This window comes from Diplotaxodon limnothrissa, linkage group LG12 (genome assembly GCF_057381915.1).
Source record: "Diplotaxodon limnothrissa isolate DT_005_m linkage group LG12, D_limnothrissa_male_GT1.1, whole genome shotgun sequence".
Taxonomy (NCBI): domain Eukaryota; kingdom Metazoa; phylum Chordata; class Actinopteri; order Cichliformes; family Cichlidae; genus Diplotaxodon; species Diplotaxodon limnothrissa.
In genome coordinates this window covers 2,629,220-2,642,313 of record NC_140607.1, presented here as the reverse complement: position 1 = coordinate 2,642,313, position 13,094 = coordinate 2,629,220, and the positions used below count along the sequence as shown (strand labels likewise).

Genomic DNA, 13,094 nt, shown 5'->3' with positions numbered 1-13,094 from the left:
ACGCTGCAGAGGTCTGGTACATGATGTGACTTATTTAACCTTCCACCAGTTTAAGCCATTTACAGTTTTTTCTGAATGCTTAAACCCTAACTGTGATTCTTACAGCACAATTTCTAAAACTATTAATACTTGTAGCAAAACCACTGAGTTTGCAAAACTAAAAGCACAAACACTGCTTTGCACTCAGTTTGCCATTTTGTAACACACACTTTGCAAACCTGTAGCTACAATCCACTGCACAGCACTCTCTTTGCAGAACTGTAAACACAACTCACTGCTTTACACTCGATTCCCAAATGATCAACACACTCCTAGCAAAACTGTACACATTTACGGCCATTATTTACAGTATTTTGCCAACTGTCTGGCACACTGCCACATGTGGAAACTGTTTTAGATAATTAGTTCACTTTGCAATCAGCCTAAGCACTATAATACAGGTAAGCTGTGTGTGCGGAGTACAATGGAGGGAGCAGGAAGAGTGAGAAGTAGAGGAGGCCGAGGAAGAGGACGTGGAGGTGAAGAAGTAGGACGAAGAGGACGACAAGGACAAGGAGGAGCAAGAGGAGGACGAGGAGGGGGGAGAGGAAGGGTAAGAAGAGTAAGAAATAGAATTGCTGATGACATCAGAGCTACAATAGTGGACCATGTAATCAACCGTGGAATGACCCTGAGGGAAGCTGGCCAACGGGTCCAGCCTAACTCGAGCCGCTACACTGGAGCAAGTATCATAAGGACATTTTGAAATGAGAGTCGGTGAATACAGTCACTTTGCACTAAGATCTGTAGCACTGCCGTATGCTAATGAGAAACACAACAATACCATAGATGTAAAAATATTGAAATTGTTACTTTACAGAGTTGCTAGACGAGCAGATGCTGGGGCAGAGGAAGCATGTTCACTGCAGACCAGATTGCAAATAATCCTATACTTGGAAATAAACACTTGTGTTTGTTTTGATGTGTGTGAATAAACAGCAGTACTTGAAGTTTGGATCCCTCTATGCTTATGGATCTATGACAGAAGTATGAGCTCCAACTGACATGGCCTATTGTGCACAGAGAAAGCAAAAGCCAGATGTGTTTTTTATTCATACCATCAGTGTGCAGTTGGTGCATTGTGTGCTTATTAATGTGATGGCTTGTGTTAACTGTTGGATACGAAAATACCATTTTTACAAAGGTGTGGAGAGTTACAGTTTTTTCTGATTGCTTACAGTTTTTGCCCACTGCTTGAACACATTTTGCAAAACTCCGCTCTCTGTGCCAAAACTGTACACACAAGTACACATGACACAACACTGGGAAATATACCATTCACATCTGCACCAAATTGAAACTCTACTCCCAAAACCTAAACTCTGCTGTCAAAACCTGACATTCCTTTGTCAAAATGTAACTCTGTTGACAAAATGACACATACTTGCATCATATGCAAACACTTACAGAGCAGGAGGAACACACTAGTCTTCTTTATATAAAACACTGCAGTCTTTGATTTCCATTGTTTATTCAGAAGGCACATTTACAGGAGACACATTTTCAAACAACCAAAAAAGCAAATAGACCTACTCAATATTGTACATTGCAGTACCATGAATTCAGATAAAGCAAAAAAAACAACAACAACAACAACACAATAATACTGCAATAGAAAAAACACTATACTGTAAACACAAAAAACCATGACAATTGTGCATAAGTGGGCTCATGGATCCCGCCGTCTGTTGGGGTCTGGCCACAGGACCTCATCAACATCGCAAGCAATGTCTTCTCCCGCTGGGCACCGGGGAAAATATCCTCTTGCATGTCGAAACCATCCATGGATTGCTGTCACCTGAATGTCGCCGCAGGCCTGTTCCATTGCCTGCAGAAGAGGCATGCGGGCATGTGGTTGGCGGTCATATACTCGCCATCTCCAAGCCGAAAAAAAATTCCTCTATAGGGTTCAAAAATGGTGAGTAAGGGGGCAAGTATACCACTTCAAGTTGATTGTGGTTGGAGAACCAGGCCTGGACCAGAGCAGCCCGATGGAAACTGACATTATCCCATATCACCACAAACCTGGGCTGATCTGGTCTGTTCTGTACAACTATATCATGGAGAGCATCTAGAAATGTGAGTATGTGTTGGCTATTGTATGGACCTAGTATTGCATGATGGTGCAGAAGCCCTCGAAGGCATATGGCGGCACATAATGTGATGTTTCCCCCGCGCTGCCCTGGGACGTGCACAATTGCCCTTTGGCCAATTACATTACGACCCCGTCGTCTTGTTTTGCTCAGGTCGAATCCAGCTTCATCAATGAAAATGTATTCATGAGGCTGTGCAGCTCCATCCATGGCCGAGATTCTCTGAAAAAAAGGGGAACATATCCCTGTACTACAGCGCTACACATACAGCACCCTCACCCCATCACACAGGTACCTGTGTAGCTCTCAGAATAGATCCATGTGGTACTGATATGGTACATATTCAGCTGCTACTGGACTTCACCAATACTCTATTGTAAATGTAAGGGACAGTTACACGTACCCGTACATATTCAGCTCGAAGTCCTTTGACCCTGTCACTGTTCCTCTCGAATGGGACTCTGTAGAGCTGCTTCATGGTGATGCTGTGTTTACCCAAGATGCGTCTGATGGTGGTGATGCTCACATGGTCTATGTTGCTGAACACTCGCCTGTCTGCAAGTATTTTCCGTCGTAGCTGGTGGAGACGGATGGCATTGTCTGCCCTCACTAGGTCCACAACGGCAAGTTCCTGCTGTTGTGTGAACAGGCGTTGGCGTCCTCCCCCAGAAGGTCTTCGAGTCATTCTAGAGAAATACAACCACATATTGTCATCGGTTTGCTTATTTTTCTTACAGTACTTTACTGTACGTACTGTGTCATCCACTGTACAGCACTGTACTTCAATATAAGGAATCAGCCACTTTGGCTGAAAAAGGAGCATTAGCACCCCGTACACTTGATATGGTAATGTGATATACTGTAGAACAGTGCTATGAAACCATCTGAGTAGAGCAGAAGGTATGGAGGTGAAGACATACCTGTTTTCTAGTCGGAATGTTCGTATTACAGATTGCACTGTGAAGCGGCTTAGATGTGGGTGGACTCTCTGCCCAGCTTCCCTCATAGTCAGGCCATGGTTGATGACATGGTCCACCAAAGTTGCTCTTATTTCATCAGAAATATGGGTCCGTGCATGGCCTCTTCGGCCTCCTCCTCCTCTTCCTCCTCCTCCTCCTCTACCTCTTCCTCTTCCTCTTGCTCTCCCTCCATCCATGCTTGCAAAGTTCTTGAAATGGCTACGCTGAGGGCTTTTTGTAGTTGGCTAATTGGTGTTTGGTTTTGCAAGTAAGTGCCTTCAGGTGTGTATTTGAGTGGTTGCAATTACCCGATGTGTTTTGTATTTTGGATACATGTGTTTTCCGAATGGCACCCTGAAATTTCATTTTGTGAGCGAAGTGTCTTATGTATGAAATGGAGTGTAGCATGCAGGACCATGTGTGTTGCATAAAGGAGTAGGTGTGTTGCATAAAGGAGTAGGTGTGTTGCATAATTGGAACTGGGGTGCAAAGCAGCGCTTTTGTTTAAGGTAGGGGTACATGTGTTTGAGGTATGGTAACAAAAGCTTCAACTTGTGTTACTTTAGTCTAGGCATGGGTTCATGGTGTTCAAGCAACGGGCAAAAACTGTAAGCACATTTTTTGTAACTATTGGCTAATTTTGCCAAACTCTTCACACAAATAAGAAAACCTGTCACCCAATCATCAAAACATTGTAGTTCTCTTGCAAAAGCAAACACAGCTAGATTAACTCTTCACACCTTCGTAAAAATGGTGTTTCCGTATCAAACAGTACACACAAGCCATCATCTACTAAGCACACAATGCGCCAACTACACACTGATGGTATGAATACAAAACACATCTGGTTTTTGCTTTCTCTGTGCACAAGGTAGGCTATGTCAGTTTGAGCTCATACTTCTGTCATAGATCCATAAGCATAGAGGGATCCAAACTTCAAGTACTGGTGTTTATTCAAACACATCAAAACAAACACAAGTGTTTATTTCCAAGTATAGGATTATTTGCAATCGCCATAATGACTCTATGGGTTACTTGGTCTGCAGTGAACATGCTTCCTCTGCCCCCAGCATCTGGTCGTCTAGCAATTCTGTAAAGTAACAATTTCAGTATTTTTACATCAATGGTATTGGTGTGTTTCTCATTGGCATATGGCAGTGCTACAAATCTTTGTGCGAAGTGACTGTACTCACCGATTCTCATTTCAAGATGTCCTTATGGTACTTGCTCCAGTGTAGCGGCTCGAGTTAGGCTGGACCCGTTGGCCAGCTACCCTCAGGGTCATTCCACGGTTGATTACATGGTCCACTATTGTAGCTCTGATGTCATCAGCAATTCTATTTCTTACTCTTCCTACCCTTCCTCTCCCCCCTCCTCATCTTCCTCTCCCTCCTCCTCGTCCTCCTCTTGCTCCTCCTTGTCCTTGTCGTCCTCTTCATCCTACTTCTTCACCTCCACGTCCTCTTCCTCGGCCTCCTCTACTTCTCACTCTTTCTGCTCCCTCCATTGTACTCCGCACACACAGCTTACCTGTATTATAGTGCTTAGGCTGATTGCAAAGTGAACTAATTATCTAGAAAAGTTTTCACATGTGAAAGTGTGCCAGACAGTTGGCAAATTAGTGTTAATGATAGCCATACATGTGTATACTTTTGCTAGGAGTGTGTTGGAAATTTGGTAATTGAGTGTTGTGCAGTGAATTGTGCCTACAGTTTTGCAAAGTGTGTGTTACAAAATTGCAAACTGAGTGCAAAGCAGTTTTTGTGCTTTTAGTTTTGCAAACTCAGTGAGTGGTTTTGCTATAAGTCTGAATAGTTTTAGAGATTGTGCTACAGGAATCACAGTTAGGGTTTAAGCATTCAGAAAAAACTGTAAGCAGGGTTGTTCACTTTTACAAGAAAACTACAATGTTTTGCTGATTGGGTGAAGAGTTTTCTTATTTGTGTGTAGAGTTTTGCAAAAATAGCCAATAGTTACAAAAAATGTGCTCAAGCCATCAGAACAAACTGTAAATTTGAGCGTTGAAATCAGGTCAGGGTCACATCTTTCCTGTTTGCATGCAACTTTCAGCTGTGTTGGAAACATTTTGACACATGAGCTGTAAAGATGCTTTGTTAGAGGAGTTGATGCTGTACTCCTTCAAAAAACAAAACAAAACCATGATGACCATGAAAATGATCCTCCATGTTTTCTACACTGACTTCCTACACTGTATCCCCCCCCCCCCCCCCCCCCCCCCCCAAGTTTCTTCTAAATGTTGATCAAAAGAATTGATCTATGGTAAAAAAAAAAAAATGGTTTCAAGCAGGGTTGCTGGAGTTACAGTCCTCGACTGAGCATTAATACTGAGTAATAAAGTCTCAGTTCTTTGCCTCCTGTAACTAAATCACACTATCTGAGCTCTAAGTACGGGAGGTCACTTTTGATTTGGGTTTAGTGTTGTACTCTCGGAGGTTGCAGCAGGCCCAGGACTGAGTAATGATCTGTGAGCAGCAGTGCATGCTGCTCTTACTATATATCACCTACATTCATGTCATATTGTTTTTGGCACAGAGCGTTACCTGAAGATGAAGCAGATGAGTGACTCTCAGAGCTCTCAGCCCACTGCTTTCATGAGCCAGCTGATGAAGCTCTCCAACCAGAGCCAGGTACACTTCTACATGTTTTATATGTTTTATAACTGCACTGCATTTTTTATATCTTTATTTAAATCTAGTAACATACTTTGCATTGAAAAGTATCAGGAGACTGGTTCCAGAGCCCACACCGTGGGTTGAGGTGGACTTTATCTAGCTGGGACCTTTCAACTGCACTAACTCAGGCTCCTTCCACACCAGAGAGGTGACATTGCATGTAACAATTGCTAGTTCTGGTAGACAAGGATCGGTCCGCCAGGGTCTCTGCCCCTAGCCTCCCCTGGCCCAGAACACATTGCACCCAACCCCTAATGCGCCCCCTGAGGGTGGTGGGTCTACAAGAGGGTGGGCTCATGTCCCTTTTTCAGGCTGTACCCGGACTAATGGCTTGCTACCAGACACACACCCTACCCGGGCCTGGCTCCAGGACAGGGCCCCGGTAACCCTACCCCAGGCAGGCAGACAATTCCCTTGATCTCTGCTCATAGTGGGTCTGAATGACTCTTTGTCTGGTCTCCCCTGGTAGGGAGACGCTACCACAAAGCCCTCCACCACGATAAGGGAGCGATTCACGGAGGGGTAACTGCAACATATGAAAATGAAATATTGATAGTGTGTCAGTGATATACAGGTCATGCTATCATTAGGAAATCAGACTGTTTTTTCTTTTTGTATGCTTTTGTGCAGTTAGTGTCTCCTGCCAACTACATGAATCTGCATTTTTTTAAAATGAAAAATAAATCTGAGATGACGCTGACTAATAACACAACTGTTATTTTTCACCTCCTAAACACATTGTGATCATATTGTTATTGTGCTATTTATGATAATTGTGACAATAATTGTGTCCAGACTGTATCCAGACTTTTTAAATTTGATTTCTTATTCTTTATCAGGCCTTTTCCACTTTCCAACAGGAAAACACCAATAAAAACACATGAACTCAACCTGATGTCACAGAAAGTTATTAGTAAATATTAATCACACTAAAAACTCAGCGTCGCTGTGTCCTCTCCTAGCTGATGCTGCCATCAGGGCTGAGCAGCCTGGCCCAGGCATCTGCCCTGCTTGACGTCTCTGTCCAGGCCCTGGAGGACACCCGGGACGAGGGACTGCAGCCAGCAGACATGATGTCCCTCATACAGCTTCTGTCTCTAACTGCAGACGTCCCCTCACAGCCATTTACCCATGACACTAACTACAGCCAGGACAACATACAGGAGCTCAGCCAGCACTTCATCAGCTTGGCTGACAGCATCATCAGTGAAGAAGACACCTTAAAGTGGCAAGCCATCAAAGAGGTAGTTCACACGGAGTGACTCTGATACTGACTGTGTGTTTTTACCTGCAGTGTCGCAATATCAGAAGTTTTTACACAACCTCAACTTGTCATTCAGACTGTACCAGAAGTGCTTAGAGTTCCTTGTTTTCCTGCCCTGTGGCAGTCCTGGTCAGGGTGTACCGGCCTGTCAGCCTGTGATAGCTGGGAGAGGCTGCAGCAAGCCCGCACTCCAGGATTGGGTGAACAGAAGGAAACTGATGGATAAAGGGTAAATGGACTGATTCTTACATAGTACTTTTTTACTCTACTTGAGTACTCAAAGCTTCATTTACCCTCATTCACAAATAAACACAGTCATCATTCTCTTCAGCATCTTCTGTTTGAACAGCCAGTTCCTCTAAGACCAAAAAATCTTTCCCTCTTTTTGTTATTAGAATAAACGTAAAGGTAGAAGATGCCAAATGATTACTTTCAGGATTGTTCAGGATACTTTTTCTAGTTTGCCAGAATCAGAATCAGAAAGACCTTATTTATCCCCACGGGCCAATTAAGATACAGCCAGGAAAAATGGGATGTGGCCCAAACCATAGCCTACGACAGTTATTCTAAACTTTAGGGATCATGTTCCATCTCTCAGGGAATTAATGCATATTTTGTTTCCAAATGTGTGCAATATATAACTCTACATCTGACCTGATTACTATTGTACAGTCAGACAGAAGAATGTAGTTGTCAGCCTTAACCCACTCTTCCTTTAAGGATCTGAAGCTCAAGTAGTAGGAATAGATTTTCAAATAAATGGAATAATGGCAGCTTCTAAATGGGAAACAAGTCTTTAAGGGTCATTATTCTTTGTATATGCTGAAGAACTGCTGCACAAACTCCTGCTCTCTCGCTCAACGTGGCTAAAATGGAGGCAAGGCAGGAAACGTCTGCTTAACTCATCGCTGATTATTCTGTTTGTTTTGATGTTTAGTACTCTCTATATTTGGAATTAAACCTTTGCTACATGTATTTAAAGTAACTTGAGTTAAAGTAACTAACAAAATAGTGGGTTCACTGGTGATCTGTAAATTCACCGTGGGAGTGGATTTAAGAGTGTGTGTGTGGTTCTCTATTCAAGAGCTGATCCTGATAAATTCAAAATACATTTAGAAGCAAAAATGAATTCACTGTCCTCTTCTATGATGCACACACAGATCGAATTCTGGTATTTCCTTTGTTTGTAAGTATTTGAGGTATGAAGTACTAACCTTTAGAAAGCACCAAAAACACACAGACGTAACACTTGTATCATCCACAGAAGTCGCATCCCTAAATATAAACAGTTAAATATAGATTTGCAAACCTTTTGTTAAGCCTATTGAAAATGTATTGAATTTTATATGCAATTAACATAAAATTAGTTTCAGGGATATAGTCCTGATGAGTACCTCAGATGATTAAAGGGCTTCAAACTCCCACCCAGGGTGCTCAGGAACGTCTACCCTTGCATCCTGAGTTGGAGCATCACCTCCTGGAAGTAGAAACACATCTGATGGAACCATTTGGTCCTCAGGAAGGTAGCTCATTCAGCTAGTTTAACCTCCTGAATCTGTAGGACAGACAGCAAACGTTACGCATCTGCAGCCAGGAGGACAGCAGGGGAACCAGCCACCTTAATAACAAGCTGCCATGTGCGGCTGCCAGGACAGAACGAATGAGGAGGAATGTTTACACTCAAGCCATAACGCTGCTAAATGGCACTGCAACTTAAGCCCCTACGTGCCAATTGTCCTCGGGCAGGGTACTAACCCGATGCATCCATCAGAGTATAGAAAGGACTCGTGTAAAAAAAAAAAAAGTGCTTATGTGAATGAGGCAGCTTTCGTACAATCTTTGAGTGCTCAGAGTAGAAAAGTGCTATAAAACCCAGTCCATGTCACATGACCCAATCCCAGGTTCAACGAGGGGATAATGGCAAGAAAGGAGAGTGCTCGTACCTGAAAACTGAAATGTACTAAAGACGTGTAGAAATTGTTCTAGATGTCACTATGCTTTGCTGAATCTCATAACTGTTGGTACACTTTCTATTATTTATGGTCATCATATTATATTTATATTGATGGTCCATGGGCCACACTTTCAGGACCCAGGCATTACAACCTCACTGCTACGTAAACACCTGTGACTACATTCCCTAATTTGCGAAGCTGCTTTATGCTAAAATAACTTTTTAAACTTTGAGAACTAATTAATTGTACAAGTGGTTCCCTGCCTGCTGCACTTTCCAGAATGAGACAGCTGACTCTTGATTGATCCAGGATTGGTGATGTTTCTTTTCTTCGTCAGATGCTAAATAAAAGATGCTACATGTTAGATTGGCTTTGCCCAACCTTTATAATTTGGTGAAGAGAGCACTGGTCTAATCACTGCTCAGTATCAAAAGATAGGAAGTGTGAGGACCAAGAGAAAGGCTGTTGTCCCACTTACGCTCCAGTGACTGGTTTTGTAGGAACATAGGTGTTATTTTCCTTCAAATCCACCAGAGGACAGTATGCTTCTATGGTTTGTGTTGTTCCAAGAGCTCAACATCAGCTTCAGTGATGAAGAACAGAGCTGATAAATTTAAAGTCTGCCTCCAAGTCATTGCTTAGTCATCCAGATTTTCCCAAATTTTCTCTAATTATTGAGTAAAAGCATCCATGTAACCCTGTTCACACTCGCTGCACTGTGTTTTCCCTCATCTCTGTCACCAGACTCTGTTATTTTTTCCTCCTCTGCTTCTGCACTATTGATGTGTATGGATCTGTATAAAGGTTGCCTTATGACAAGTGTTTCTCTCAGCACTTTGCCTCCCTTCCCCCTCAGAACTCGCAGTGCTCCAAGGCCAACTCAACGCAGACTCAATGATGAGCCATTTAAAAAAGCTGTGCATGTGCTCATCCATAAACCTCCCTCTCTTGCTCTGCTCCCAGCTGTCTCCAAGGCTCAGTTCTTCAATGGGCAAATTGAAATCAGAATGCAGGTTTTCAATACAGACAACAGGAAATCTCTGATTGTGCGCTGCATTATAGGCCCATCCACTGAGGTGTGTACGTGCCCAGTTCTGCTGCAACAGTGTGGGAAACAGTTAAGAGGATAAAAGTACTGTATGAATGGCCATTTTGAGATCTGCCTTCTTTGGTTTGATGACTGCCGTGAGCAGGCCATAGTGGGCACGTGTCACTGCTGCTAACCTGCTCGTGGTCTGTGTTTGAGGTGGTGAACGGCCCCATGGATGTGGTCAAACGCATTGACCACATGGTGACCAGCCTGAGCCCTCGCTTAATGGCAGAGACCAATCACCTAACCATCCGCAGCCCCAACATCAGTGAGTCTATCTCTCTCTCTGACACACACACACACACACATTAGAATGGCTTAAATGTGAAAATAGAGCAGAGGAATTTGGACACAAAGGTATAACAGATACAGGCTCTGGCTTCATCATCAAGCAGTTTTAGAAAGCTTCTGAAAAAATGCAATTATGTAACAAATGACCTTCAGAAAGATGAGATCTATTCACCAGTGATGACAGAAACACAATAATAGAACATAAAAAGGAGTTTTGTACTGATAATCAAATACACGTTTAACAAAATGATATACTATGACTAACTGCAGAATGTATCTTAGCTTTAATTTTAAGATCGTAGACCTTTTTTCCAGCGTGTATTCATGAACATGGATCATAAGACACTGTTTAACAAAACTATTGAATTAGCTGTTTAGGAACTGCAGCCAGTTCAGTTGACAAGTATCATTTGAGCTATAAGGATGGTTTTTAATGAAATCCACTGTTATTATTCAGACACTTATGGATTAAACTGTATCCAAACGATGTTTAAACTGATCTGTTAGACACTTCCTTATTGCACTGCTCAAATGGTAAAATCTGCCATTGTCCTGTGGATTTTGATGTCCTCAGTGCAACTATGACAATTAAAGCTGATTGGCTACTGCTTTAACAAATTCTCCACAAACAAACAATGCACACCTGTGTACCTGTGTTTATTTTAAAGTTAAGTATATGCCTTCTCGTCTGCTGATGGTCACTTTGTATAGTAATTTTTCACCTTTCTTCACTATGTGACACTAACTTAATATGACACAATATCTGAGGAAACTGAGCAGTGCTGATTTTCTAACACTGGAATATTTCTAACATTTTGAGTTATTTTCCAGTGTTAGAAAATCAGCACTGCTCAGTGTTAGTCATTGTTAATCTTCAAAACTGACTAGGTTACTTTTAAACATATAACACTGTCAAAAGTGTTAATTTAACACTCAGAGGTGTGGACCCATATAGACACTCTCCAGTGTTAATTTAACTCTGGAGTTTTTGCTGTGTAGATATGCTGGGTGTATCACTTGGCTGCATGTCTGTCTATGGATGGATCTGTATTCATATAGATATTTAATTTATATTCTGTCTTTCTCCATTAAAATAACATTACCAATCAAATCACTATTGGCCCGCTATAAATCAACACCATCAAAACAAAGTCTTACAGTAAGTCCAAAGACAAGGATGAGACTGGATTAAGTCCCATACAGAGAAGCCTCCAACAATCAGATGACCCCCCCACCCACGAACAAGCACTGGCTGACAATGGAAAAGAAGAATATGAAGAATCACTGCAGAGTGACATCATTTTAACTCGCTCAGCCTGTTACAGCCTGTCCGTTGCTGTCATCTACTATCATCAGATCACAACAATCTCCTCAAGACGCTTTATATTGTAAGGTTGCTTTGTATTAACGACCCTACGAAAATACAGAGAAAACCCCAACAATCAGGTGAAAAACAGGAAGAAAGAACTGGGGGACAGACATCTGCCACGATCGGTTTGGGATGAGGAGAAAGAGCAGGACAGAACACAGACTGTTAAAGAGAGCCAGGGATTAATTATAACAAACAATTGAATGCAAAGTGGTGGATAAACACAGAGAGGTAGTGAAAAGAGGTGAGTGAAGGAGAAAGACTCGGTGCATCATGGGAAGCCGACAGCAGCCTAGGCTTATTGCACCATCACTAAGGATGTATTCAAGGTCACCTGATCCAGGCATAACTATAAGCTTTTTTTTTTTTTTTAAAGGAAAATTTAAAGCCTAATCTTAAACGTAGAAAGATGGTCTGTTTCCTGAATCCAGATTGGGAATTGGTTCTACAAGACAGGGGTCCTGACAGCTGATGGCATGACAGCTGTTTCCTGTTCTCCTTTTAAAAACCCAGGAACCACAAATAGGATGCAGTCTGAGGGGGAAGTGCTCTGTTGGGGCGATAAGGTACTGTGAGGTGTTTAAGTTGTGATGGGACATGAATATTCAAGACCTTGTATATGAGGAGAAGAAATAAATTCAATTCTTCATTTGATTTAACCAACTGGGGAATAAACAGTGATGGAGACATGACAGACTGGGAAGAAAAAGGACAAAGCACAGATCAGACAGATGGAGGCAGGACACAGAGACGAGACAAAGACAGACTGGACATGAAAAATGGAACAGAGATGAAAGCAAACAAGAACCAAAACTAGAAACATAAGTAACAAAACTCAGATGCTCTCAGACTGAATACAATTCAGTTCAATTCCAAAGAATCAATAACAAACACTGCATGCGGTCTGGGTCTTGGGATAAAATAACATAGTATTTTTTTAATATATACTGACTGGATGAACACATGAATGCAGCATTGGTCGTAGCAATTAAAAAACACGATGGAAAAACAATAAGCATGTAAACAATGCTCACTCTTAGCCTTGAAAAATAAAACATGGAGAAAATAAAAAATAAAATATGAGAGTAAAGTCCAAACTTCACTGAGCCAAATGTAAACATGGTCACTAACAAATTCTCTGAACTTTATTACCCACACCATAAAGCAGCTGACCCCCAACCCAACAATCATATGACCCCCCCAGTTTTTCCCTGTGTGTATTATTGTAGGGTCTACCTTACAATATAAAGCACCTCAAGGTGACTGTTGTGAGTTTGTGTAATTAATTGAATTGAATTGTAATTGAATTATAGAGAGTCTGAGACAAAACTACATGACAAC

At 42.0% G+C, this 13,094-nt stretch overlaps 1 protein-coding gene across 1 annotated transcript in view; it reads left to right on the top strand.

The window, feature by feature from the left end:
• Positions 1-13,094, top strand: part of adgrd2 (adhesion G protein-coupled receptor D2) — a 55,504-nt gene that overhangs the window by 2,899 nt on the left and 39,511 nt on the right. The window contains exons 6-8 of the mRNA XM_085367690.1: positions 5,645-5,739; positions 6,747-7,028; positions 10,250-10,361. Coding sequence (XP_085223816.1) covers positions 5,645-5,739; positions 6,747-7,028; positions 10,250-10,361 — 489 coding nt within the window. The remainder of the gene's footprint in view (positions 1-5,644; positions 5,740-6,746; positions 7,029-10,249; positions 10,362-13,094) is intronic.